Consider the following 26818-nt stretch of genomic DNA (forward strand, 5'->3'; position numbering starts at 1 on the left):
TATATATAAAAAATATATGTGTTGATTATTTACACTTGCACTTTTTTGTGGAATGTTCATAGTTGAACTATTAACATATGGCTCTTGCATTGTTAAACTGCAATTGTTTTTAAAACTTAAAAAAAGAAAAAAACTCAGTAATTAAATTGGGTAAAATTAAAAATATATATAACAGGTAAAAGTTTGGACCGCATCATATTTTAAAAAAATTTAATCTGGCATATAGGAGTTGAATAGTGGTGATGTAAAATAAGCTCCATGGATGACTGGTAGACAAACACTGAGGCACTGGAGTTAAAAATAGCACACACCCATCTGTCACTGGCTCACATACTCCTGTTGTCTGGTGGTCTGGATGACATTAATAAGGTTGGGATGGTTGTACTGAGAACCATAGCAATACCGTTCGGCTGTCTGTCAGCTAAGCTGTCCTGTGAATCTCACTGTAGTGGTTTGGTTTTGTTGTTTTTGTCCATTTCAGCTGCTTAACCTTTCATAACCTGTTCCCAGTATACCAAAAAATGTATATCTATCTTGTATATTTTGTATATGTATATCTTTTACTTTTACCTGTTATATTTTTTTGTATATCTTTTCCCAGTATACCAATTTTTTTTTATCTTTTACTGAATGTCTCATCATAGTTATTTTTATTTTAGAACAAATTGGGTAATTTTTAAAACCAATTGAGCAATTTAAAATATTCTACTTGCACTTTACAGTAAGGTTGCACTTGTTGACATGAGTTAATGTTATTATGAACTGACAATGAATTCACGGTAGCTAATGCATTTACTAATGTTAACAAATACATCCTTATTGTAAAGTATTATTGATTTCTAATAACAGATCCTCAAACACACATTACATGTCATTTTTCATTGACCCTGGCATGTTTAAATATATTTGTTTTATATAATAATGAATGTTGTTTATTTTATTCATTTATTTATCAATACAAAATTTCAATAACAAAATGTCCCACAGAATCAGAAAGTACAGTAGCCTGTTCCTAAGTCCTATTTTGTCCAGCAGATGGCGCCCAATATCAGCTTGTTCTTCTGTAGCGTACGTGCGCCTCTGTGCCTCCATAACACCAAGTAATATGCTGGAATATAATATTTACTGGCTGAGTGCATTTCTACAAAGTGTCTTCAGTTACAGTAGTTAAGCTCAGCTGTAGTGTTTATTTTCATCCCTTCTTGTGTTACTGCACAGTCGGATTTAAATGAGCCAGATGTTGTGTTTTAAGGGTCTCTGGCATCCTCCTTGCTTACATAACTGCCTCTGGGCCCTGTTTGGTTCCATGTTTCAATTTGTTTTCAAAGGTGAAATGGATGCTGAGTCTCTAAGCTACTTTGTAGAATAATAAATATGCCATTTTCACAGCGTTTGATCCAAACATCTTTCAAATGTATTATTATATAGTTGCACAGATAATTTGCTCTAATACTTAAGTAGAATGGTTCTTATAATGGCGTCTGTATATAGTTTTAGAAATTATTTATTGCATTATTTTAAAAGGTTGATTAATTTGCTTGTGTTAACACTTTAGGATCTTGCCCATGGTCTTGGGGAACTCCTCAGTTATGAAGGAAATGTTGAGGAGGACTTCTATACCACTTTTCAGGTTAGTCCCTTCTGCACTAAACATGATCTATATACAGTACAGTACACCCTAAAACCTTCATATGCTTATTTTTAAAGGGCATATATTCTCTACTTGAACAAAAATTTGAAGCTTGTAAATGGTTTGTAGGTTTTTCAGGAAGAACTTGGTGTGGTCAAGTCATATAACCTGAAACCAGGAGGAGACAAGATTCCTGTAACCAACTTAAACCGAAAAGGTGAGCAATGATTGAGTTAAAATATATGGAAGATTTATTGGCTTAAACCAGTGGTTCTCAAAAGATGCTTTGGTTAGTAACCTAAGATTTAATTTCACAGAATTTATGATAAATTAATGTATTTTATGAAACTGAGCCCCCTGACACCATCTCGCACCCCCAGTTTAAGAACCGCTGGTTTAAACAGTGAACATGAAACAACTCATTGTCTTTCCGATCACTGAATGATTGATCTGTTCATCCCTGCACAGAATACGTCCAGCTCTATGTTGACTTCCTGCTGAATAAGTCCATCTACAGACAGTTTGCTGCTTTTTATAATGGTTTTCATAGTGTATGCGCCTCCAATGCCCTCATGGTGAGTTTTGCCAAATCATTTTTTGTTTTGTAAAAATCCTTATTGCATTGTAAATAAGGAACTGCAGATAGCCAAGAAAAGCTGAACATACAACTGAAGCCATAGTTTTTCTTTTTTTTTTTTTTTTGGAGCAGCTGATGTTGTTGTTCAGCAACTGCTAGAATATTCTACAAGTGACTCAGACAAAGAGTTTCAGAGGCGAGGGCCGGGTCTGAGGACCGTTCTGTTTGTGCGTGTGTGTGTGTGTGCGTGTGTGTGTGTGTGTGTGTGTGTGTGCGTGTGTGTGTGTGTGTGTGTGTGTGTGTGTGTGTGTGTGTGTGTGTGTGTGTGTGTGTGTGTGTGTGTGTGTGTGTGTGTGTGTGTGTGTGTGTGTGTGTGTGTGTGTGTGTGAAGGCTGGATCTGTGTATTGGTCTGTCCCTTCCCCCTCTGTTGGCAAGGCTTTTTGTAATTGGGCCTTCTTTGTTTGTTCAGTCTTCATAGCGTATCCAGGCTGTACAGCTACCGACAGTGAGAGAACCTTAGACTTCAAGGTCGTATTTAATGAATAAATAGGGACCATTTGAAAATTGCAAGTCTCCCGTACTGTTTAGCATGTCAATTAAAATCTGAACAAAGGTGTGTTTTTGTGCAGAATTTGCTCATGAAGTGTTTGTCAGTGATATGCTGTCCTCCATGCGTTTTATAACCCATCACTAGATTTTATGAACATTTTAATTGCACTTTAATTACAGTGCATGTATTTGTGTGCATAAGCCTCAATTGTGTTTTTATTGATGCATAGATTGGCAAAGATTTTTTATTTATAGCTTCTTGACAGATTCTAAGGATGTGGCTTTCAAACGTTGGTTTTTATTGCAAAACTTTATCTTGTGTTTTAAAGTAATTTTAATGAATGAGAAAGCAATGCTGTTTGATGTCACACCCCATGCACCAGGGAAAATAAAAAAAAAGTCTTGATTTAGGTGTTAATTTATACTCGTGAGTCTTGCGTAGCTTCTACGCCGTAGCTTTGCGTAGCCTGACGCACAAAATTTTTAAAAATGTGTCCGATCTATGTGGACCGCAAGATTGGTCTACTAGAATTCCTACCGTCAGGTAAAAAAATCTGCATCGCATTTCTTCATAGGCGTTTCCGCTTGCAATAGTAAGATGGGCCAAGTTAAAAAGCGATTTAACTCAAACTGCATCAAAAGTCACTGGGTCTCATTCATCAAGCATGCATACGCACAAATTTGCAAGTGAGATTTGCGTACGGATGTTTTCACAATCAAATCGTGATTTAACAAAAACTTTCGTATCAAAATGTCTTAAAGGTGACATAGAATGAATGAACGGAGTATTTATCCTTGTTCTGTGATGTGACATGTAGACAAATTTTTTTTTGTTTGGGACTGTAATGCCTTAGAAGCTTCCTAAAAACCTCTCTCAGATAGCTCTATTAGGGTGGGGGATTTTAAACAAGTGGTTTTGCAATTATTTGGCTCCCCCTACTGGCTTAACTTGCAATCTCATTACTGATTGGCTGACTTTACTGCCACTCAAAAAATGTAGCCAATTATTTTGAAGTGGAGGGGCAGGGAGATGCCTCTGATGTAGGGGTGTGCCGGTTTCAGAATTGGTGATGACGGTTATGACGTGAGTCAAATGTGACGGTTCGTCACATAACCGTCGGTAGGGGGCGTTTTGCTCGTTTAAATGCTCGTGGATTGACGGGAAAGTGTCATTTTACCATAAAATCATGAATGTGATGCCAAGTGTGTTTCAAACAGTAATAACTTTGAACAATTTAACAGAAAGCAATGAAATATTTAAAAAAACACACTGTTGCCAAAAGACTGCGCTGTCACTCTCTGCCCAGCATAAATGAATCCTCTATCTATCATCTATTTTAATAATCTTCAGAGAAACAGATTTGTGCATTGGGCTTTTTATGTCTGTAATTGTGTCTATATATGTCATTACACGGACCAGAACAGCACGAAAACAATGTGGATTAAAAGCATATTGAAGAGGTTTTGCTCATAAATGCAGGTAAAAGAAAGTAATGTGAACTTGAGATTGTTATTAAACGCAGCAGGTGTAAAAGCACAATGGCCACGCGCAGCAAACGCTCTCCGCAGACGCGCTGCACAGTGCTCACCCGGCGTTTGAATAAACTAGACACTGATTAGCTACTTGCTCTACGTTTCTTTAAAATTAACAGCAAGACAACTAGCAGTGAATGTGCGTTCAAGAGAGTTAGTAGATTAGCACGGGAGGATTTGAACTTGAAAAGCGGAGTGTACTGACGCCTTTCCGCGGTTAAAACAACATTCCTTCTCATGGTCATTCATGTTTATTTGATGCTATAAATTAACTAGAAGGAAGAGATGATTTGAAAGGTGAGACTTGGTTTAATATGATAAATCTCAAAAGTAACCGAAAAGTAACCTGGTTTGTCCTGTATGTGAGCGCGTTGTCAGTGTCTGCTCCGCTCTGTATTTTTCACTGCTTGAGAACGTGAGGGGGCGTGTAACACAGACTGTTAACAGTTGTTTTTAATTAGAATTTAAACATTCTTTATGATACAAAATGTTTTAAAAAATATTTTAATAACACGGTTTTGGCGGTTATAGAGTTCTAATGATGGTGTTCAACTATAACCGTCGGTCTCACGGTTATATAATGACCGTCACACCCCTACTGTGATGTCATAAGCATCAGTTTTTCAGATTGGGCTGTTTTCTGGCTGACATTTCTAAAAGAGGAATTTCTATGAGACTGAGATGTTTAGCATGTATAGCACTTTTTGGATGTTCGTGAATGTGGTTGACTACTATTATTCAACAAAGACAAGGTAAAAATGTTTTTTCATTCTCTGTCCCCTTTAAATATATACGCAAAAATTTAAGAAAACGTAAAACCACTCATACGCAATAATCAAGTATGCTATAATCAAATACTAGGCTAATTATAATGTCTATAATAATGTTGATATATAACATTTACATGATTATATTTTATATTATAATATTATCTATATTATTTATTATTATACATGATCTATATTATGATTATATATATACTATATTATATTATATTATACATTATTATACCCTACTTATTTTTTAGAGGATGCATGTAATGACAAATCTTCACACTTTCCTTCTTCCCTTTTTAAATCTCTATGAAAGCGTCTGCTTAATGCCTAATGTAAATGTCATGTAAATGTAATGAAAGGTCCGATCGTCAATCACTTGATCTCCTGTCTTTTTTATTTTAGATACAGATGCGCGTCTCTGTCATATTAATTAAATGTCATATTTGTTTATGCATCCAATACTTATTTAATGTTACTCCGGTCGGTGGACAGCACTGGCTTCCTCCAAAACCTCAAAAAAAAAATGCAAAGCAAAACTTTACAGATAATAAATATAATCATGTATTTCTTTTCGAGCTCTTTTGCTTCTATGACAAACTGCCATAAAATATTCTGTGGACCAGCTGCGCTGCAGAAAACCCTAATATGGAGCTGCTTTGGGCGTGTTTTATGCAAATTACCAACCTCGTGCACGCGGCCGCTCATGTAGAACACTCCAGATTCACTAACGTAAGAACAAGTATAAGAACAAACTCATGTGCGTACGCACGTGTTGTCTATTAGGTGTAAAGTTATCGTGAGAAGTTCATGTTTGCTTATACCGGTAAATATCAGGGGCGTCGGACTGGGGGTAAAACCAGTACTTATTACCAGGGCCCCAAAGGAAGAGAGGGCCCTTCAAAAGTCTGAAATATATTATGGGGTGGGGCATGGGGGCCCATCAGGACTGCCTATGCACAGGGCCCGATATCTTGTGCAACGTCCCTGGTAAATATGAAAAACTTACGCAATTGATAGTGAATGAAACTGTACCTCCATTACTGCTGGTCTTCTCAAATCATACGCAACAAGCTGCTGCTTCAGTTGCTGTGTCCGAAATCGCCTACTTCCATACTAAAAAAAGTACGCGAAAAGCAGTAGGCGAGGTGAGTAGTATGTTCGAATACATAGTATTCGAAAAACAGTATGCGAAAAGTACCCGGATGACCTTCTACTTCCGGTTAGATTTTGCAGTGTGCATACGATGGACACTTCACTATACCATGATGGCCCAGGAGAGGAGTTATCCAACGAAGAAGAAGAGGCATGGGGCTGTTTTCGTGCTGGAATGACATGACGTGATGACGACTTATGTCACGTGATGTAGCAACATGACGGATGTAGTACGTCCGAATCTCATTCATACTACCAGGATGCATTCTATACAGTACCTACTGTTTTAACGGCAAGTAAGTAGGTACTTCATCTCATTTAGTACCGTACAGTATGCGGTTTCGGACACAACCTTTGTTTTTGGGTTTACTGGCCAAGCTGCTTCTTCTTTGGCTGTTGCACTGCTACTGTGGGTTACACATGTGGATACTGCCTACTAGTGGTCTGCATGTGTCATTGCATGTCAACACAGATGAAGACGTAGAAGTTTGGCTGTTTCCCAATTCTAAGAACGCAAAGAACGGACTTGCGTTCTTGTGGAGACTGGTCTTGCCAGGCCACCTTGGAAGAACGAACTCAGAAGGTCGCGAGAACACAGAACGCACTTGTGAGAATTGAGATCTTCCTGCTGGTCACGTGACCTCCCCAGGGGCCAGTTGCATAAAACTTTAAAACTAGTCTTAAAAGTTAGTCATTAATTTTTTTCTTCAAGACTGATCATTACTGTTTTAAGTGTGTTACATATAAAGGTAGATCGGTCTAATTTAAATCCAAATAATAAGACTGATTAGCCCTAACCAATTGCTAGTTAGTCAGAATCATTCTTAAAACGCAGTCTTAATGTCACGACTATGTTTATGCAACCGGTCACAGATTTCAACGCGCAAGTCTGCACTTGATGCATCCTCGATATCAAGAACTCATTCTGGTATTTTCACGCATCCTCTGTACTTGCGTTCTTGAGAATTGGAATTGAACTTCGACTGTTAATCATGATGTAGAGCGAGGATAGCCTGGTCCAACCAGACTCTCGTACATTCATTTCATTTGTACAGAGAGTCTGGCCACGCTCCATTGCAAAGTGTTACTTCCGTTAAGGAGGGTCCATTGTTGAAGTTTAAAACTATTGGATCTGCCCAGAGTCACTCAGGATCTGCCAAAGCCAATCGCTAACGTGTGGTCGTGACGTATCATGCACCAAAACTGGACGGAAACAACAAGTCAGAATAATCAGACAAACAAAACTTAGCAAACCTGGTTCTTGCTCCGGCTTTAACTTCTGTATATTCGGCAGTTTTGCAACAACGGACCGAATAGCTTTTCTCACGTCTTTCTCCGCTGCCATTACTGAACTACAACTCAAACTGACGCACGACCTCAATGTCATCGTTCTTAGCCACCCCCATCTGTTCGCTGATTGGTCCTGCAGATTTTTGCAGGAGAAAACGAAACTCTATAGAGCCATCCCAGACGTACTGCTGAAGCGAAATGAAAATTAAGCGGAAGCACGTAGGAGGGCGGAGCCAGGCTAGAGCGAGGACACAAGGACGCAAGATCGCTGAAGAACGCATATTGAGAAACAGCCTATATATTTTATGAAAACCGTAGAGGCTATGCTGTAGGACCTACGTAGAAGAAGAATGAGCACTTTAGCTGTCTTAAAGCAATAGTCAACCAGATATAAAAAAATTATTCACCCAGTTTATGGTGACTAGGGCTGTAAAAAAACATTAAATCACCATAAAAGTCGTCCATATGCCTTGTGCAGTGTTTTCCAAGCAACATTTCCAAGTTTATTTTAAATTCATCTGTAGCACTTTTCACAACATTACATTGAATCAGACCATAGAGGTACAGCAAATATAAAAGCAGATCATTATATTAAGTGACATTTGTAAATTAATACCTTGACCCAATATTGGCAAACTCCAGTTAAGCAAGCCAGAGGCGGTATGGCAAGGAACCAAAACTCAGAAACCAGACTGAGCTGGGAGGGACAGTTCTCCTCTGGCACGTCAACATTGTTATTTAATAATGTTAGGCTTAGGGTTTTGTAAACAAGCCTCAAAAAGTACCTTATATAAACCAGGTAACACAAACACTAGTGATTTACTTGTACATTGAATGAATTGAAGCTGCACTTAGTGTTTTGGTTATGTTTTTCGTCTTTTTCCTTTGGCTCTTGTCCCTACAAAAGGACTTTATACTTTTGTGTACCACAAAAAACATAATACGGCCTAGGGGTGACATGAGGGTGATTAAACCAATACACAGAATGCAAGAAGGCATTTTTATCTAAGCACTTTAAAGGAATTTTAAGGCCTAAAGTCATTTAATGTTTCTCTGGGTTCACTATTCTGCACAATCATTGGTTGCTAGTCAATGTTTGGACTCTATATTATCCTGCTTCTTGGATGGCTACCTGGCACAAGAGTAAATTACTGGACACAAAATTTGCTTATTAGCTTATTAGTATGCAAACTTTCCTAATCATCTGTTGTTAAAAAAAACGTATATGCCAGGGGTGGCAACAGGCAGCCCGTGGGCCAAAACTGGCCTTTCAGCAATAATGTCTGGCCCGCAGCCAGATTTTTTTATAGTGGTAATAGATCTGTCATGAAAGCCACACTCAAGCGAAAGAGAAATATCCACGTAGGAAAAGCATCCTCGCAAGTGCGCAGAGCACTTTTCGCGTGCAAAAAAGTGCTTAACGCACACAAATGCAGTCAGGCGAGCAAAGGCTGAGATGGACGCCATGCTCTCACAGCTGATCAATAAGCGCTCGCTTATCAAGATGACTGGAGACTTTGGGGCTGGACAATGACTGGTGTCTTCACAACTGTGATTACTTGTTTGATTTAATCAGGGACACGCATAATCTTTTATTTGTGTCCAGTCAATCTAGGTAGAGAAGACACTTTTTAATATCGCCATTAGGCCTATGTCAAAGCAGGTAATTTGTGGTAAAACACGTCTTGTTTGATCCAAGCAATAAGCTGCAAACCAAACAATAACGGCAATTTGTAATGTTGCTTAGTAATTTTGTTTTGTAGTTTTGTTAAATTACAATGTAATGGCCCGTCATCTAGTGGCACTTTTTTTTGGCATGATGCCAAACTTTCCAACCCCTGCCTGTTATACCTGTAGGTCAGTTATACATGTATGCAGTGTCTTGTGTGTGTGTCATAGTGCCTGCGTTTATTCAGCAGGGATTCCGATATTTTCCAATCGTTATCTAGGCTTTATTCATATGTAGAAATAAATTAGATATAAATTGGATACATGCATTCGTGTCTGCAATGTGCAATCCGAACTGAGAGGACTGATATTCCCATCACATGTCAAAACGTGTTGTGCGTTGTTTAAAATGCGAAGCGGTGGACACCACCTTCGATCATATGACTCTTCTTAGCAGCGCATCTTTAGCGACGACTCCAGTTAGTGTCTTGTTATAGAAATAAAGCTCTATAATATTGTATAATCAATTTGTATCCATTGCATGTCGCATCGTTTTACTTCCTCTGTGGTTAAAGCTGTTCCGGGTCAGTACGCCTACTTAAATTGTGTTTCGTGTAAATGCTGAGATTGCATACGAGTCGCTTTTAAATGATGATGTAAACAGGTCATTAAAAAAAATCAGATATAGTCAACAAAATAGAATGGTATATGCACAGTGTAAATGCAGCCATTGAGAAGACATAAAACTTAACAAATGTCTCTGTTGGCTGGATGGCCCTGATCGTTTTCAGACTCTCCTTGATGTCTGTGATGGTTATGCAACAGTTGACTCTGTCCCCGACTGCTTATGTAAGGGGCTTGGTAACCGCAATCTCTCACTGGCTGGTTCTGGTGTGATGTAGGGTGAGATTATGAGAGGGGATGGATTTGGCAGATCGGTGTGGACCATACCAATTCTGTGGTTTAGAGATCTATCTCTCTCTTTCTTTCTTTCTCTCTCTTTCTCTCTCTTTCACTCACACGCACAGACACACACCTTTTTTAACATACCGCAAAGCTCAGTGGCGTACGTGCAGAGTTCAGGGTGTGGCAATATTTATAGGTTCATAAAAGGGTAGTACAAGATAAACAGCATAGATGGCAGAAGTGGAATCAATCCCTTGAGAAATGTTTAAATGTGGAATAAAAATGTGTGGTTAAATCAAACACGGCAAACACAAATAAATGCAAAAGCACTCAGGGGAGAATTTTAGTTAAGAATGAATTGCATCAGTTAATATCACAAATGCACAAACCGTCTGAATTTCAAGTCATAATTCACGATCATGCTGGGTCCTATGTACAATCCGGCATATTTAACTATAAATAAGGTGCATGGTGCTAGCAACTGTAAGTTCATGGCTTTGGTTATTGAGAAATGCACATACGTAATACATTTATAGCTGTTTATTTGTTGAAATGAATGCATTGTAAGAGGATATTTAAACAGGATATATGTGTTTTTGCTGTTTGTGTACACAACAATGGCATTTTAATGACCTGAAAATGCAGGTTTTTGAAACCAAAATTTCCAACTAACTATATCATCCTACAGAACTGCATTTGTACTACAAATATTGAGTTAATTAACGCTTCTCTAACAAAGTTTATACATTTGCTGCTTAACTCTTTCCTTGCCAGCATTTTTTAAAAAGGTTGCCGGCCAGCAGCAGCGTTTTTTTTTATAAACCTACAGTATATCAAATGAAAGAACAGATCATCTGCTTTCAAACAAAAATTTTCATCCTATCTTCATTTGTTCTCTTTATATCACCTCAATCACCACAATTATGCGCAAAAAGCTGAGATAATTGCATTTTTGTAATGGACTTTTTTTTAGTGATCAGATTCGGAGCGATAATCAAAACATACACAAAGTTTTTACTGTTTTTGAATACATGGATACTTACTTCAGTGTTTTATGAGTTGGGTAAGAGTGCCACCTAGTGGATAATAGCGGAAATATGGAGTGCCATAAAACATTGTTATTGGCAAGGAAGTGTTTTCTCTTAATTGAAGAGATAACTTGTTAGTGGCGGGGAAAGAGTTAGCAGTCCTGGGTTACTTATAGTAATAAAACAAACTTAATGTTCGTCCCAAAAAAATTTCCGCAAATTTAATTGTTAGTATTTATTGTTCTGTAGAAGAGTGTGTATTTGGCAGGTGCGACATGTTCCTTTACAAAGTTGAATCACCATCTATGGGCCTGGCACGCATAATACAGGCTTTTTTTGTCATTTTCACAAATGACATTGTTGTGTGAACACATGACAAATGAAAAGCTTTTCCGTTTATACAGTACTACAGTTGTATTGTTGTAAAGGTGTGTTAAAGGGATAGTTCACCAAAAAAACTGTCTTCATTTACATACCCTCAAGTTGTTCCAAATTTCCCCCGGAAAATGGCACGTACGGTCACCCTATCCAAATTTGTATAAATTTCTTTGTTCTGCTGAATACAAAGTAAGATATTTTGAAGAATGTTTGTAACCAAGTAGATCTAGGGCACCACTGACTTTCATATTAGGGAAAAAACACTATGGAAGTGAATGGTGCCACAGATCGGTTTGGTTAACATTTTTCAAAATATCTTCCTGTTGAGCAGAACAAAGAAATTTATTCAGGTTTGAAACAACTTGAGGGTGAGTAAATAATAACAAAATGTAAATTTTTGGTCAACTATTCCTTTAAGTCAGTGGTTCTCAAACTTTTTCAGCGTGCGGCCCCCCTTGGTATGTGGTGCATTCCTTCGCAGCCCCCCCCAAGAAAATTTATGACAAAAACCATTCTAAAATGTAACATTTTAATTAATCAGAACACATTAAATTATACAAAGAAAAGCTGTTGGTTTGTAGCTTTATTGTTTAGGTTTAATTACACAGAATTCATGATAAATAAATGTACCATTTGGCACCATCTCGCTGCCCCCCTGGGGGCCCCGGCCCACTGTTTGAGAACCACTGCTTTAAGTCACTTTGGATAACAGCATTTGCCAAATGTGAAGATGTAAGTCATTAATCTCTGTGTCATGTTACTGTAGCTCTTGAGGCCAGAAGAGGTTGAGATCCTAGTTTGTGGAAGTCCTAATCTGGACATGAGCTCTCTGCAGCGAGTGGTGCAGTACGAGGGCTACAGCAAGACCGATCCCACCATCCGGTACATGTTTTGTGTACAATACTTCACAAATACTCTCACTGTATATATGCAATCTATCAGTAGATGGATGACTGTTTGGTCTACACTCACAGGGCCTTCTGGGACGTAGTCCTGGCTTTTCCTTCAGAGCTGCAGAAGAAACTCCTCCACTTCACCACAGGAAGTGACCGCGTTCCTGTGGGAGGAATGGCAGACCTCAACTTTAAGATCTCTAAGATTGATGTCTCCACCGACTGGTAAACATCAAAACCAGTGATTCAAACAAAATGGTTGCATGCATCTATGCATCTACCGTTTTTGGTTAAATTTGCATTTTCTTGTGTTTCCTTTGTAGGCTGCCGGTGTCGCACACGTGTTTCAACCAGATCTGTCTACCTCCGTACAAGAGCAAAAAAGAACTACGGCAAAAGTTAACAATTGCCATTTCAAATGCAGAAGGCTTTGGATTGGAGTAGATGTACAGTGGTGTTGGTAGATATAAGGACAAAATGCAATGCCGGTTGTAATATTTGTTTCTTTAAAACATATCAGGTAAGCATGAGGATCACGCGCACAGGAGAAGAAATGTAAGCTCTAGATGTAAAATTTCAGCAGTAGCCAATCGAAACGGTTGTGTTGTTTTGTGTGTACAGTGTATTTGTTGTGAACCAGGTTTCCAATGAGGAATCCAGTAAAGCTGTTTGTCTTTCGTCAATATTTGGACTCATAGTCAACTGCTTCGGGTGAAAGACCAAACATTTTGTGTTACATTACAATCTGGATACCATAAATAATATAATGTAAACCTGTTCAGGAATTTAGTCAAATAACAGATTTAAAGATCAGATGTAGGGCATGCGATGTCTCTCTAATGCAAGTATGGGCCTCTGTCCTATGCTCCCCTATTTATATGGCTGAAAGTAGGTCACAGGTCTCATCTAAAATATCCTGACAAATAGTCTGTTAAACCCTCCCTGAATTCTTAAAGGGACAGTGCTCTTTCCCAAGCGACAGTTTCCCAAGCGACAAGAGCCCAGAGATAATAAAAGCATCAGTGTGACATGTTACCTAACACAAGCATTCCCTCCGGAGGTGTTATAATGTCACCATTAATAAATCCGATTTTATAGATGTCTGTGTCGGACCTCAAACGTTGCAGTTGAGTATAGTTTAGTAATTGTTGACAACGCTTTCCTAACCCATGAAAGGAATAGTGGTAAAGTGAGTGAGTGTTTTTATGACTGTTGACTAGCCATAACAAGAACAAACCATTTGTATTTTTTATGTTAATAGTGATTCATCACATAGAGATGTGTTGTGTTGTGCAGCAGTATTCAACAAGAAAACTTTATTTATTTATTTTACGACTGATGCTTCGCTTTGTCGTCAGTATTTCATATTTTGTTCAGGAAGAAATTGGTGAGGTTAAATGCACCCGCAGTACAGTATGCTAGTAGTTGTACTAGGGTGTACATTAGTCACATTATCAGTGTATCCAGTGCCCTGTTGTATAAACTGTTAAGACTAGTCTTACAAGTTAGTCTTCTGACTAATTTCTTCTTGGTCATAACTTTTTAGTTAGTTACATTAAACGGTAGATTGTTCTTATTTGAATCCGAAAAGTAAAACTGCTATCTTCTATGTCAGGGATGGACATTCCTGGTCCTGGAGGGCCACTGTCCTGCAAAGTTTATCTTTAACCCTTATCAAACACACCTGAATGCCATTTCCAAGGCTGCATCCGAAATCTATAAAATGCTGCCTTTGGAGGCAAAATTCCAAGGCAGGAAGGCATCAAGGCACATCCGAATCCAGTGTTTGCTTAACTTCCTGTTTTTCCTGTTTTTCCCACAATTTTATATGTGTGTGTGCATGGGGAATGTGGTTGGTCGAGCCTGGCTGAGTTCAAAAAAGTAAAATGGTGGCCAGAAGCGGCTGGATCTAAAAAAATTGTTAAATTTTCACTTTTTTTACACTTTTTGATCGCATTTCTAGTGAGAAATTAGAATTGCCGTTTTCAAATATGGTATTAATTATCACAAAGACGCTCTCTGTTTATTATTTCAAACTGAATTTCATGGAGGTTGTCCAAATTCTTTCCCCAGGCCTTCGTGCCTCCAAGTCATTGTTTTATGAGGCAGCGATGCGACAAGTCAGCTGCCTTGGGTTTTGGATGCAGCCTTTGATTAGATTTTTCAGGTGTGTTTGATTAGGGTTCGAGCTAAACTTTGCAGGACAGTGGCCCTCCAGAACCAGGAATGCCCACCTCTGCTCTGTGTTGCAATTGGCTTGTGGCTTGGATCATGTAATTGGATACTCTTGTTGTCAAATGTCTCATATTTCTGGCATATCATGTCATCAGATTTTCATTGGACTCATACAGTGGCCTTATTGGTATATAATCTGTCAACCTGAATCACTTTAGTGTTCATGTTATGGCTTTTGTTTCCTAATGACTGAATACAATTGTATTTACCATGTATTTATTTCAACTTTGCTCATTTTGTAATGAATAAAGTTTGCAGCAAGTATTTTTATAGTTCCTCATTTTTGGGGGTTATGGCCAAAAATGATTGGCCTGAATAACTCTGACGTCAGCAGGAAATGTGACGCTCCTTACCATGTTTGAAAGATTCGGTGCTAACATTAGTTAACTTCCAGGCTGTGAGTCCGAAGCGGAAAGAATTACGATAATGTTGGTCTTCTCTACATCACGAAACCCAGGATGTAAACTGTTGCCTACAATCCGTGTGTTTGTTGTAGTCAGGAAAAGAGATTTACCTTGGAAACGATAACTTGCGTCATTGTTTACTTTGGGGTTTGTACCTTTTGCATATCGTTAACATGTACTAATACACACTTTCACACCAAAGGAAATTTAAAAACGTGAATCGGACAATAGGTGCTCTTTAAACCCCCAAAAAGTGATTGATCCTTCACAGAGGTAATCCACTCGGCTCCAATAGGACAATAAAGGTATTCTGCGGGTAATCAATGTGATTTTGTAAGAAAAATGTTCATATATCAAGCTTAAAAACTGACATAACTAGTTTCCGGTAACAAGGCCATCTTGGACTTTATGAGAGAGTTTTAGCATAGTGAGCGTTGGTTGCCATGTGTATGTTGCGCAGTAACTCTCTTTAATCGCAAGATTACTGGAAGGTAGTTATTAAAGCAATAAGCCCCAAGAAGCAGTGGTTTACCAGTGCATTTTATAAACCCCCTTAGCTGTTATAAAATGCACTGTAACCCCACTGCTTCGCGGGGGTTATTGCTTTTATAAAACGGTTACTTCATATGCATAACGTTAGCGGGATTTTATCAAATAAAACACAAATAAGCTGTAATTATATTAGTACAAATATTACTCTTCCGCCAAACAAAGTAGTTCCGTAAATACGGCGTAGAACCTATGCACGACTATAAATCGGGCTTTAGAACGTGTTTCAACCAATCAGAATGAAGAACCAGAACTGCCCGTTTTATAATATAGTTTATAAAGTTTGAAATATGGATGTTTTTCTTACAATATTCCAACGATTACCCACAAAAAAACCTTTATTAACCCAACAGAGCTGTGTGGATTACCTTTGTGAATGTTTAATGCACTTTTTGGGCTTCAAAGTCAAAAGTTGTTCCCTGATCCCTGTTTTTGCTAGGGCGAGCAAGGACATTTACTCAAATAACTCCAAATGTGCCCGTCTGAAAAAATGATGGACATATGAATATCAGATTGCTTGAGGGTGAGTAAATCATGGGGTAATTTTGATATTTGGCTGGAGTATCGCTTTAAGATGAGAGCTCTTAAAGGTCATAATGAGGGTATGGAGGGCAAATGAGGATCTGCAGAGAAAAGTGGTTTGCAGTATAATTTAATTTGAGAACAAAGTGAATAAACTGTTATTATTAATAAGAATATAACACATTATCACCTATTTAGAAACTTTAGAACAATTTAAACATATTATTTCAATGCATTCTTTGGCACATTTAACCCATTGCTGGTTAAATATGGGACAGAACACACACACGCTGGGTTTTAAATAAACCTATGTGGGTTGTTGTTTCCATTTAGCTTTAAACAACCCAGCATAGGTTTATCCAATGTGTTTGTTCTGTCCAATATTTCACCAGCTATGTGTAAAAAACAACTCAGCATTTTAAGCATATAAAAACAAACACAAAATATTATTGAAAATTATAAATAATGAGCTATAAAATAACATTAGAAACAAATAAACATTAATAACTTTGACTTTAAAAGTGACAACAAAACATGGCATTCATCAAATTCACATTCCCCCCTCCCAGTAACGTAGTTCTTTGCTCAGTATAGATCATTTGTTAATGTGAAGCTGATACAATGTAACGTTTCTGCACTTACAGGAGACACTGTATCTCCAAACAATGATCTGTCTGTATTCGCCTGAGGGTCAGAGACATTCTGGTGCCGTAATCAGACCGGTCCTCACCTCTGCTTGCATGAACTTAGGCTTTCAGAGGCTCCCAGCTGTTCACACATGACAGGAAAACTGAGTAGTCTACTGAAAGTGTGCTGATTTAGAATTGACAGGGCATAAAAAGCTGAATGATAAGTTATGATACACTTTGAAACATGAAAAGCATTTACAAAAGGGTGCCAGATATTTGGCCTTTGACTGTTGCCCATGAAGGCTGTCTTAATGAGCTGCCAGTGATAAGGGAAAATGGGTCTATATAGCGGGACAGGCGTGAAAGGGTGGACAGGTGTTTATCGTATGCCAGGGGTGAATTTTAAAAGGTGAGCTGTTGGGTATCAGCCAATGGAAACTGTCATAAAGGTGCCGCCAGGAATTCATCAGTGGAAGGATGGATACTTCATTTTAGATATTTTTATTTAAAGTACTTGAAATCTTAAATTAACATACATTTCGACTATAGAAATGGTGTGGATTAAATCTATGTAACACTCAAAGCTATTGACGCAAGTCTATGACACTGAATGCTCGCTGTCATCATCTTTTCATGGCGCAGCTGAAATGCAAAGATTGATTTTCCATGACAACAGTGAATTGATAAATTCAGTTTTTGCCTCTAGTCAAAACAAGCTTTGTCAATTGTAGCACAATTAGTAGCATTTGTTAAGCAGCACAAAAGGTCATGGGTTTGATCCCAAGTAACACAGGATCTTATCCACAATAGACATTTAGTGGGACATGTTTCCACCTATAATCAAAGATGTGGTTACGACCCTAGGAAAACACAAAAAATGACAAAGAAATGTACATAGCAATAGAAGTAAATGTAAATCTCACTAATATCAGATTTGAGTGAATAATAATCATTAACATTATAAGTTTCTTTACTGTTTATGCTCATTGCTCTGAAGTAATGCTGACCTGCCTGCTTTAAATGTCCTGCATTGCTCTGGCACAGGAGGAGATCTGGCCGCAGTGTTACTCGGGCTTGTTGGGAATCCCAAAATGCATTGCTGTGTGGCCTGGTTCTGTCTGTGACACAGCATGAAAGAGGAGGACACAGCCAAAATCAGCACCACCCCTCTGTGATTCAGAGACTTCAGAGGGGAAAAGTTCACCAAAACAAAAAAAAATCTGTTATCATTTACTCACCATCAAGTCCTTTCACAACCATATGAGTTTATTTCTGTGGAACATAAAAGGAGATTTAGTCATCATTAACTTAAAATGAAGTAAAAAAATGAAGCAATCATCATTCTTCAAAATCACTACACTTATTCCACAGAAATAAAGTCACACAAGTTTGCAACAAGAGGAAGTAAATGAAAAGAATATTTAAATTTTTTTTTTTTAAAATGGTCCTTAGCTGTTACTGGGTCAGTACTGTACCATAGACTGTAAAAATAGGCCAGTATCCTTTCAAAAACTAAACTCTTGCACATAAAAGTTTATATCAGTACACCAAAGGCACATATTGGTACTAAATAATGCATATTAATACCTCAAAGGTACATTCTAGTGCCAAATATATACATATCTGTAATTGTACATATTTTGACCTCACTGTAAAAAAATTGCTGTAATTATGCAGCTGGTTACTGTAGAAGATAAAGACTAAAAATGTTTCATGTTCATTTAACTTTGGACAAACTGTTGCCAGTAAATAACATAAATGTAAAAATCTACAGTAAGTTACTGGCAGCTAGTTGCCAGTAATACCCAGTAATACTGTAATTTCTACAGACATTTTTTACAGTGAAGGATACTGGCCCAGCTAGGGACCATCATGTTGACCATTTTTTTCTGACAGTGCACAGTAATTTTAAAGCATGTAAAGAAGCTTCACATCAAAGCCAACTGCCAAAAGGTTAACCTAATTGTGTCTTTAAGTTTAGCCTCTTTGCTCAGAGGTGGTTTTAAAAGGGCCATGTCACAAGGCTTTTTTTAAATGTCATATAAATCTTTGGTGTCCCCAGAGCACATATGTGAAGTTTTAGCTCAAAATACCATATAGATAATTTATTATAAAATGTTAAAATTGTCACTTTGTAGGTGTGTGCAAAAATGTGCCGTTTTGGGTGTGTCCTTTAAAATGCAAATGAGTTGATGAAGTGCAAACACTGATCACAATGATGGTGGTTTGTTGAAATTGAAACTCAATTGTGCTGTGAATTATTTTCTCTCTCTCTTTCTCTCTGCACTAAATGGCAGTGCTGTGGATGGATAGTGCAGATTAAGGGGTGGTATTATTATAATAACAGCTCCTTATGACATCATAAGGAGAGCCAAATTTCAACAACCTATTTTTGCATGTGCTTGTAGAGAATGGTTTACCAAAACTAAGTTACTGGGTTCATCTTTTTCACATTTTCTAGGTTGATAGACGCACTGGGGACCCAATCATAGCACTTAAACATGGAAAAAGTCAGATTTTAATGCCATGGCCCCTTTAATACTAAATTCACTTGCAGATATGAAGACTCTTCAGAAGTATAAGTACTGTACATACTGCAAGTCTGTTTAAAATTTGGACATAAATGTGTGTTGGCACTGGCAGTGTGTGTAGACAAAAAAATCCACCCTTTCCTTTTTAAAATCCTCATTAAACCAGAGCAGTCTCTGTTTTGATTCTCTTGTTAATGTGATGTCACACTGACAAAGCCTTTCCCACAACCACTGGCTGACTGGTTAATTTGACCCAAATGCTTTTCTAAAAGTGTTTCTTGGCATGTTGTAGCGACAATGCTGCTGAATATATTATTATCTCAGACTGTACTCACAGGAATCAGGTCTATTTTTAGGCAGTAAATACATGAACACAGCACTTTTTGCTTCCACCCAAATAAGGGCATTTTGGACATGCTGTAATCAATTACCAGAGGGGTATTTTGAGGTAAACGTCACAGACACATTCTAGGCACACCTGAGGCTTATATTACATCTTGTGAAAATGGCCATAATATGTGCTTTTTAGACTGGTTGGACTTCTAGAGTTGGGCACTGGGATGGTATTTTTTATTCACTCCTTGTAAACATTAAGAGTGGCTGTTTATCTTAACACTATAAAATGTTAATGCAATAACGTGGTGATTATAGAGAGTGCTGGATGCTAAATGAAGGGGCTACAAAAGGCAATGCCATAGAAGAGCCATATTTGATTCCTTAAAGAACCATTTAGTTCTTTATAATCTAAAGAACCTTTTGTGAAACAGAAAGGTTCTTTATGGAACCATACAGACAAAAATGGTTCTTTAATTGCATTGTATCGCACCTTTTTTTAATGTATAGAATATATGCAGAAATTTAGTTATTTACATTTACTTTATATCATCATTACATGAGATTAAATCTCAATAGAATGCAAAATGAGTTTGCCTATGCAACAAGGTCTGTAGCCATCATAATCAGGACTAAATAAGTGCAGATGGGTCCTCTATCAGATTATATAACCGTGTGAAAAGTGTCCCACATTATGTACAAACAGAATGCATGTGAAAGTCAAGGGAAAATACACTGAATATAATGATATACGCCACATTTTAATAGTTTCCCCATTTTTCAATAGCTGAACTTAAAGATCTAAGACGTTTTCTATGTACACAAGAGGCGTATTTCTCTAAAATATTGTTCACAAATCTATCTAAATGTGTGTTAGTGAGCGCTTCTCCTTTGCCAAGATAATCTATCCACATTACGGGTGTGGAATATCAAGATGCTGATTAGACAGCATGAATATTGCACGGGTGTGCCTTAGGCTGGCCACAATAAAAGGCTGCTATAAAATGTGCAGTTTTACTGTATTTGTGGTGTCCGGGGGAGGGTCCGAAAATCGTTCAGTATATGGTTCAGTGACCACCATTTGCCTCACGCAGTTGATCAGGTTGTTGGTTGTGGGTATGTTAAAAACACAAATATATTTCTCATTTTGTTTTTGAACATGTAATGGTTAGAAATATGTAAAGAAAACAGTAACTGGTTAAATTACATTACTGTTTTTCTTAAATCCATTATTATTTAAAGCATGCATTATAAAAAAGAAAATTATATATGGTTTAAATAATTTTATTGCAGTACAGCTGTAGACTGAATTGGACATTGTGTTAATCCTGTACGTGCATTATCTGCTAAAGGACCAAAATCAATGTTCTGAAGCAATAACACATTCTTTAAACCTTTTCATTGTTTTAATGATTGCAATATTGGTCTTTAGATTACATCAACCAAATTACTGTTTTACAGATCACCTTACTTAACCCTGTCAGGACCTAAGTTTAGACTGAAAGTAGATACAATTTTTCTAGTACATCAACCACATTACTGTTTTACAGATCACCTTACTTAACCCTGTCCGGATCTAAGTTTAGACTGAAAATAGATACTATTTTCTAGTACATGCCAGTGTCTACAAAATAAGCACGTGCATGACCCCGCAGTAAATCTGGATGTTGCACATCGTGGTCTGTCCATGTACGGCCAACTCCTGATTTATGGCATCTGATGCAATTCAGTATTGAATGTGTTCATGTGATCTTATCGAATAAAGAACCTTGCAGATTTTTTATTGAATTAATATGTCATGACACACGGGGGAACTGTAAAACCTGTCATAGTTTTCGCTTTAGACGAGCACTTTCTGCAGGCGTATTATCCACAATTTCACGTCATGATGTGACCAGATGGATTTCAATAAAAATTCATGCTTGACTTGTGAATTGCATTCCTTTAAAGCAATCTCCTTTACAAAACATTTTTGTCATTTGCCTGTGGCAAGGTGGGGATTTTAAACACATTTCCTGCTCACATTAAAGTTATACAAATACTTTAATAAAAATCAAACCAAAGAAGGATATTAAAACAGGCAAACTACAGTTAAGTTTCTGAATGTTTTGTGGTTTTCCTTGTGACCCTACTTGTGAAAACCCAGGTAGAGTATTTTTTGTTGTGATTTACTGTTTTCTACATAAAAGAACTTTGATATCTTAATATTGACAAATTTTGAGTAAGACCATTAAAATCAAACTTTGATGTTCCTAATCTCATAATTAGATTAGGAGTCTTTAGCCTGGATTTCACAGGCAGGGGCGCATAAATGGCATAATGTTAAGCTTTGTGTGATGGTGGACCAAAATAATTTTAGTTTGGCCCTATCTGGTATGTCATGTGTATGAAAACAATGACTCCCACGCACAGTTCTCACGGTACGATAATGACAAGTCTTGTAAAAACAGACAGACATATGCATCTGTTTAATATCTCAATTGATGAAGAGAAATGTGTGTTGATGGTGTTGTCTGGTTTTATTCATCAGATCTTTTGAGCTGTTGTGCTATAGTCAGAATCGATCAGGCCCTGCTGTTTGGTGAAGCAGCAGAATTTGGCTTTGTTATCTTCAGGCACTGAGCCTCTGTCTGCAAAAACCCAACCTAGACTTCCCTGTAAACATTCAAAGTGGCTGCCCACCATGTTTTCATAAAACACTGTATAAAAAAGTGGTGATTGTGAAAAGTCTTTTCGTGGCACGCTGGACACATTTAAGGTTACAATTCTTGGTTTTTAATGTAACATTACATCATTGTTTACATCTTAACCCTTGTGCCTTGTTCCAATTCACTACCCTTTCGTGTTGTTAGCGGCCAAAAAAGGCCACTAAATTAAACGGCTGTAAAAATGTATCAGATTAATATTTTTTTCAAATTTTTTTGCATAAATCTGTTAATCAACCTCAGAACTGATCAAAACTACCAAATGTTTCCAAAAATTTCATGATTTTAACTCTTTAATTGCCAAGCTCATAAGTGATGCCACTGATTTGAGAAAAAAAAAACACAAAATCACTGATTTTCAATATAAAAAGTGATTGTGGACTGAATTTTTTTTCACCCTTTTCACAGTCTTGGGCATGCCAAAAATTGGTAAAAACATTGGCTTTGATGCATTTTTAGTTTTTGTGCAGCATCAGATTAAATTTTTTTCTCCCTCATTTATTGTTTGTGGCCATTTTTTCCCCATTGACTTCCATTATAACAACATTTTTTGATTGCAGAGCCATGACACCTTATTACCATGCATTTTTGATTCTTTGTGGTTTTAGTTTTTGCAAAGAGGTTAAATTTGTCATTTTTACTGTTGATCACCATGTGGCACAATTAACCCTTTAGTAGCCTGTGCAAAAAAAAGAGCTTGAATTCTGGATTGTACATTGAGTTATATGGACTATAACAGCATATTAGAGAGAGAGAGAGAGAGAGAGAGAGAGAGAGAGAGAGAGAGAGAGAGAGAGAGAGAGAGAGTGTGTGTGTGTGTGTGTGTGTGTGTGTGTGTGCGTGCGTGCGTGCGTGCGTGCGTGCTTGCGTGTGCGTCTGTGTGGAAAAATCTGTAAAAAATCTTCTCTTCATCAGATTTATTAACAACATTTATTATGAACCAAAATGCAAAAAACAACTTCAAATAAACTGAACAATGAAGCAAGAGTAGAGGATGAATGGAGAACTAAACAATCAAACAAATTTTTTGGTGTGTATATGTGTACGTGTGTGTGTTCAGTCTTTTTAGCAGGACTTGCAGGATATTACTTGGTGCTCTCTGCAAGTGTGTCTACCACAACGGATACAAATGCTGACTGTTCTTTTTTTGGTTCTGTACACCACTTGCATGTTCCCCTCTTCACTCCTGAGCTGCTGGTCCCTGCTGGTGTCTGTGGATTTGTGTCTAGAGGGACAGCTACAGGAGACTAAATTCCTCTCACCAGTGCAGCACTAACTGGTGCGCGAGGGAGGTGCTCTCTCCTCAATACTAACACTAACCCTACACACACACACACACACACACACACACACACTCGTACACACACACACTCGTACACACACACACTCGTACACACACACTCGTACACACACAATGGTTTTATAGTCCATATAACTCAATGTACAGACCAGAATTTATGCTCTGTTTTTTTGCACAGGCTACTAAAGGGTTAATGGTGCCACATGGTGATCAACAGTAAAAATGACAAATTTTACCTCTTTGCAAAAGGAAAAGGCACAAAGAATCAAGAATGCATGGTAATAAGGTGTCATGGCTCAGCAATCAAAAAATGTTGTTATAATGGAAGTCAATGGGGAAAAAATGGCCACAAACAATAAATGAGGGAGAAAAAAATTTAATCTGATGCTGCACAAAAACTAAAAATGCATCAAAGCCAATGTTTTTACCAATCTTTGGCATGCCCAAGACTGTAAAAAAGGTAAAAGAAAATCCAGTCCACAGTCACGTTTTATATTGAAAATCTGTCATTTTGTGTGTTTTTTTTTCCCAAATCAGTGACACTACTTATAAACTTGGCAATGAAAGAGTTAAAATCATGGAATTTTTGCAAACATTTGGTAGTTTTGATCAGTACTGAGGTTGATTAACAGATTTATGCAAAAAAAAATGTGAAAAAAATTTCATCCGATACATTTTTACAGCAGTTTAATTTAGTGGCCTTTTTTGGCCGCTAACAACACGTAAGGGTAGTAAATTTGCCCACGGTATATTGTTAAGTTTTTGAAAAATTTCAAAGCATTTTCTTAAAATATGTGTAAATATAAGATTTGTCACCAAAAATCATTCCATTTGCTGAAACACAGAGAAAGTTGTGGCCAAATTAAGACAAAAAAATTGCAAAAATGGCCAAAAATGGCCCCAACAACACATAAGGGTTAAACAAAGGTCGGGTGTGGCCAACCCTAACAAGACCGACACCTCCGAAAACACAGTCGAATGTTATCAATCAGCTTATTCAAGTGTTGAAACTCACATGTGAACACATATAGATTGACATTAACACATGATCCCCTCCATCACTGCTATATGCAGGAGGTATGCAAAGAGGGATCAAGTTTCTTTTGCCTTGGTTCACCTTGGGTACCTTGCAGTCCAGAGGGTCACCCATCCCCACTTATTTTGTTTGAGGGAGTTCTTCAGCTTCCTAATTTGTCATGTTGTAACCATCAGCTGGGTCACAGTGTCCTTGATTTGCTTTTGGACACAAAATGGTATCACTGAACACAATTTGTGTTTTGAGAAAGTTTCAGTTGCCAGATGTAAACTCTCATTTTCTGGTCAGTGCACACTTTAAAAAATGCTGGGTTGTTTTGACCCATTGTTGGGTCAAATATATTTTTTTGGGGTTAATTTAACCCAACGCTGGGATGTAAAGATTAGATGTAAAATAAATATTCGGTGTCCCCAAAGTATCATATAGATCATTAATTATAATGTGTTAAAATTGCCACTTTGTAGGTGTTTACAAAAATGTGCCGTTTTTGGGTGTGTCCTTTTAAATGCAAATGAGGTGATGAAATGCAAACTGATTGCCATAATGGTGCTTTGTTAAAATTGAAACTCAACTGTGCTGTCAATTATTCTCTCTCTGCACTAAATGGCAGTGTCATGGTTAAATAGTTGCAGATGAAGAGGGGGTATTATTATAATAAGATCCCCTTCTGACATCACAAGGGAACCTATTTTTTTCACAGTTACTGGGTTGTTCTTTTTCATATTTTCTAGCTTGATAGAAGCACTGGGGACCCAATTACAGCCCTTAAACATAGAAAAAGTCAGATTTTTATTATATGTCCCCTTTAAGCCCACCAATAAAGAGAAAAGTTAGAAGACAGTATATGAGAAGCTCAGATGCAAAATCCTCTAAATTTAACCCATGAAAATAACCCTGCCTTTTTTTAGTGTGCAACCACAATAAAGTTTAAGACTTCAAAAGCTAGGATTTGTGAAGCTGTGGAGTGTGCCACTATAAAGACAATTCAGGAAATTACACCATTCAGGAAAGACTTTGAACGTTGAAATGTTCAATTTCCGTCCCATCTCTGAAAGATTACTGTGGCTTGCAATTTCCACGTTTTGTTTGTATTTGTGAAGCTTGTGATCAGTTTTATATCAATGCCATGCTGTACGTGTTATAAACTTGTTGCACGAGTATCCTCTCCACTATTGGAAGGGTAAAATAATATTTTATTAAAGCACATTAGTATGTTTCCAACTAGTAAGAAGAAAATGGCTGGTCAGAGCATTTCAACACTGAATTTTCTAACTCCATTTCATTAAAGTTTCACTTCCTATAGAGATTCACCTGACAGACCTGATAGTTGACTTTTTAAAGTTTTGATGCAACTGTCTCGGGGTGTAAACATTACTAAAATACCAACTCTTTAATTAGATTTGAGTCATATAAAGCAATGGTCACCAACCCTTTTCCTGGAGATCTTCTTTTCGGCAGAGTTCATATCCAACCACAACCAAACACACCTGAACCTGCTAATCAAGCTTTTCACAGCTTCCTTAAAATTTGAGGTAGGGTTGGATCTAAAGCATGCAGTATGGTAGATCACCAGGAACAGGGTTGGTGACGACTGATATAAACATCAGAAATGTAATTAGGTCACAAAGTGAAATCTGTACTGTATGCCCTAAAATAATCCACTGAATCGCTTACAAAAATTAACTATGGTTTTACTACAGTTAAACCATGGTTGGTAACCACAAAATAGCCATGGTTTTCCAAAACCATAGTAAAAACAATACACAAAAAACCATGGTTACTACACGTTTGCCACAATAAAACCTTGGTTAATTTTTGCATGGGATACTTAATATTTTACCAGGTGCTTACGTGAGGAATATGACCAGTCTTTAATTGTTCTCTCTTTCACATTTGTCCTAGTCTTCATACAGGAGAGATAAACACTGGCCATGATAATCCCAGCTTGTGTCCTACTTTACAGGCCCTGTCCACACAGTCATGAGTAATGTTTAATCTCTTCCCAAACAGCAGAGTCGCTGATTTCTCACTGTATGCGTTTAGAAAAGAGAGTGCAAAATCAGCTACTGATATAGTTTACAGCAATACAGACCTAACAGGTTTTGTTGATTTAAGCAGTTCCTGTAAACTGGAGCATCTCTGGTTACACAAAAACCAGGGCATGCATTTGACTTAGTCAGAGTCAAAGTTACT

The 26818-nt window shown here is 37.5% G+C and overlaps 1 protein-coding gene and 1 long non-coding RNA gene across 3 annotated transcripts in view; one reads left to right on the plus strand and one right to left on the minus strand.

The window, feature by feature from the left end:
- hectd2 (HECT domain containing 2) overlaps window positions 1-14880 on the plus strand; it is a 39717-nt gene extending 24837 nt beyond the window's left edge. For both annotated transcript variants that reach the window (XM_065242604.2, XM_065242605.2), the window contains 6 exons: window positions 1556-1630; window positions 1760-1847; window positions 2099-2205; window positions 12255-12370; window positions 12463-12606; window positions 12705-14880. In XM_065242604.2, coding sequence (XP_065098676.1) covers window positions 1556-1630; window positions 1760-1847; window positions 2099-2205; window positions 12255-12370; window positions 12463-12606; window positions 12705-12825 — 651 coding nt within the window. In that variant the 3' untranslated portion in view covers window positions 12826-14880. The remainder of the gene's footprint in view (window positions 1-1555; window positions 1631-1759; window positions 1848-2098; window positions 2206-12254; window positions 12371-12462; window positions 12607-12704) is intronic.
- A 1179-nt stretch (window positions 14881-16059) lies between these two features.
- Window positions 16060-26269, minus strand: LOC135720471 (uncharacterized). Its single transcript, XR_010521286.2, has 3 exons — window positions 26055-26269; window positions 17959-17992; window positions 16060-17838 (listed from the first exon to the last, which is right to left on the minus strand). It is a non-coding gene; the product is annotated as an uncharacterized lncRNA (long non-coding RNA).
- Window positions 26270-26818: the final 549 nt, after the last annotated feature.

This window comes from Paramisgurnus dabryanus, chromosome 1 (assembly GCF_030506205.2).
Source record: "Paramisgurnus dabryanus chromosome 1, PD_genome_1.1, whole genome shotgun sequence".
Classification (NCBI taxonomy): Eukaryota; Metazoa; Chordata; class Actinopteri; order Cypriniformes; family Cobitidae; genus Paramisgurnus; species Paramisgurnus dabryanus.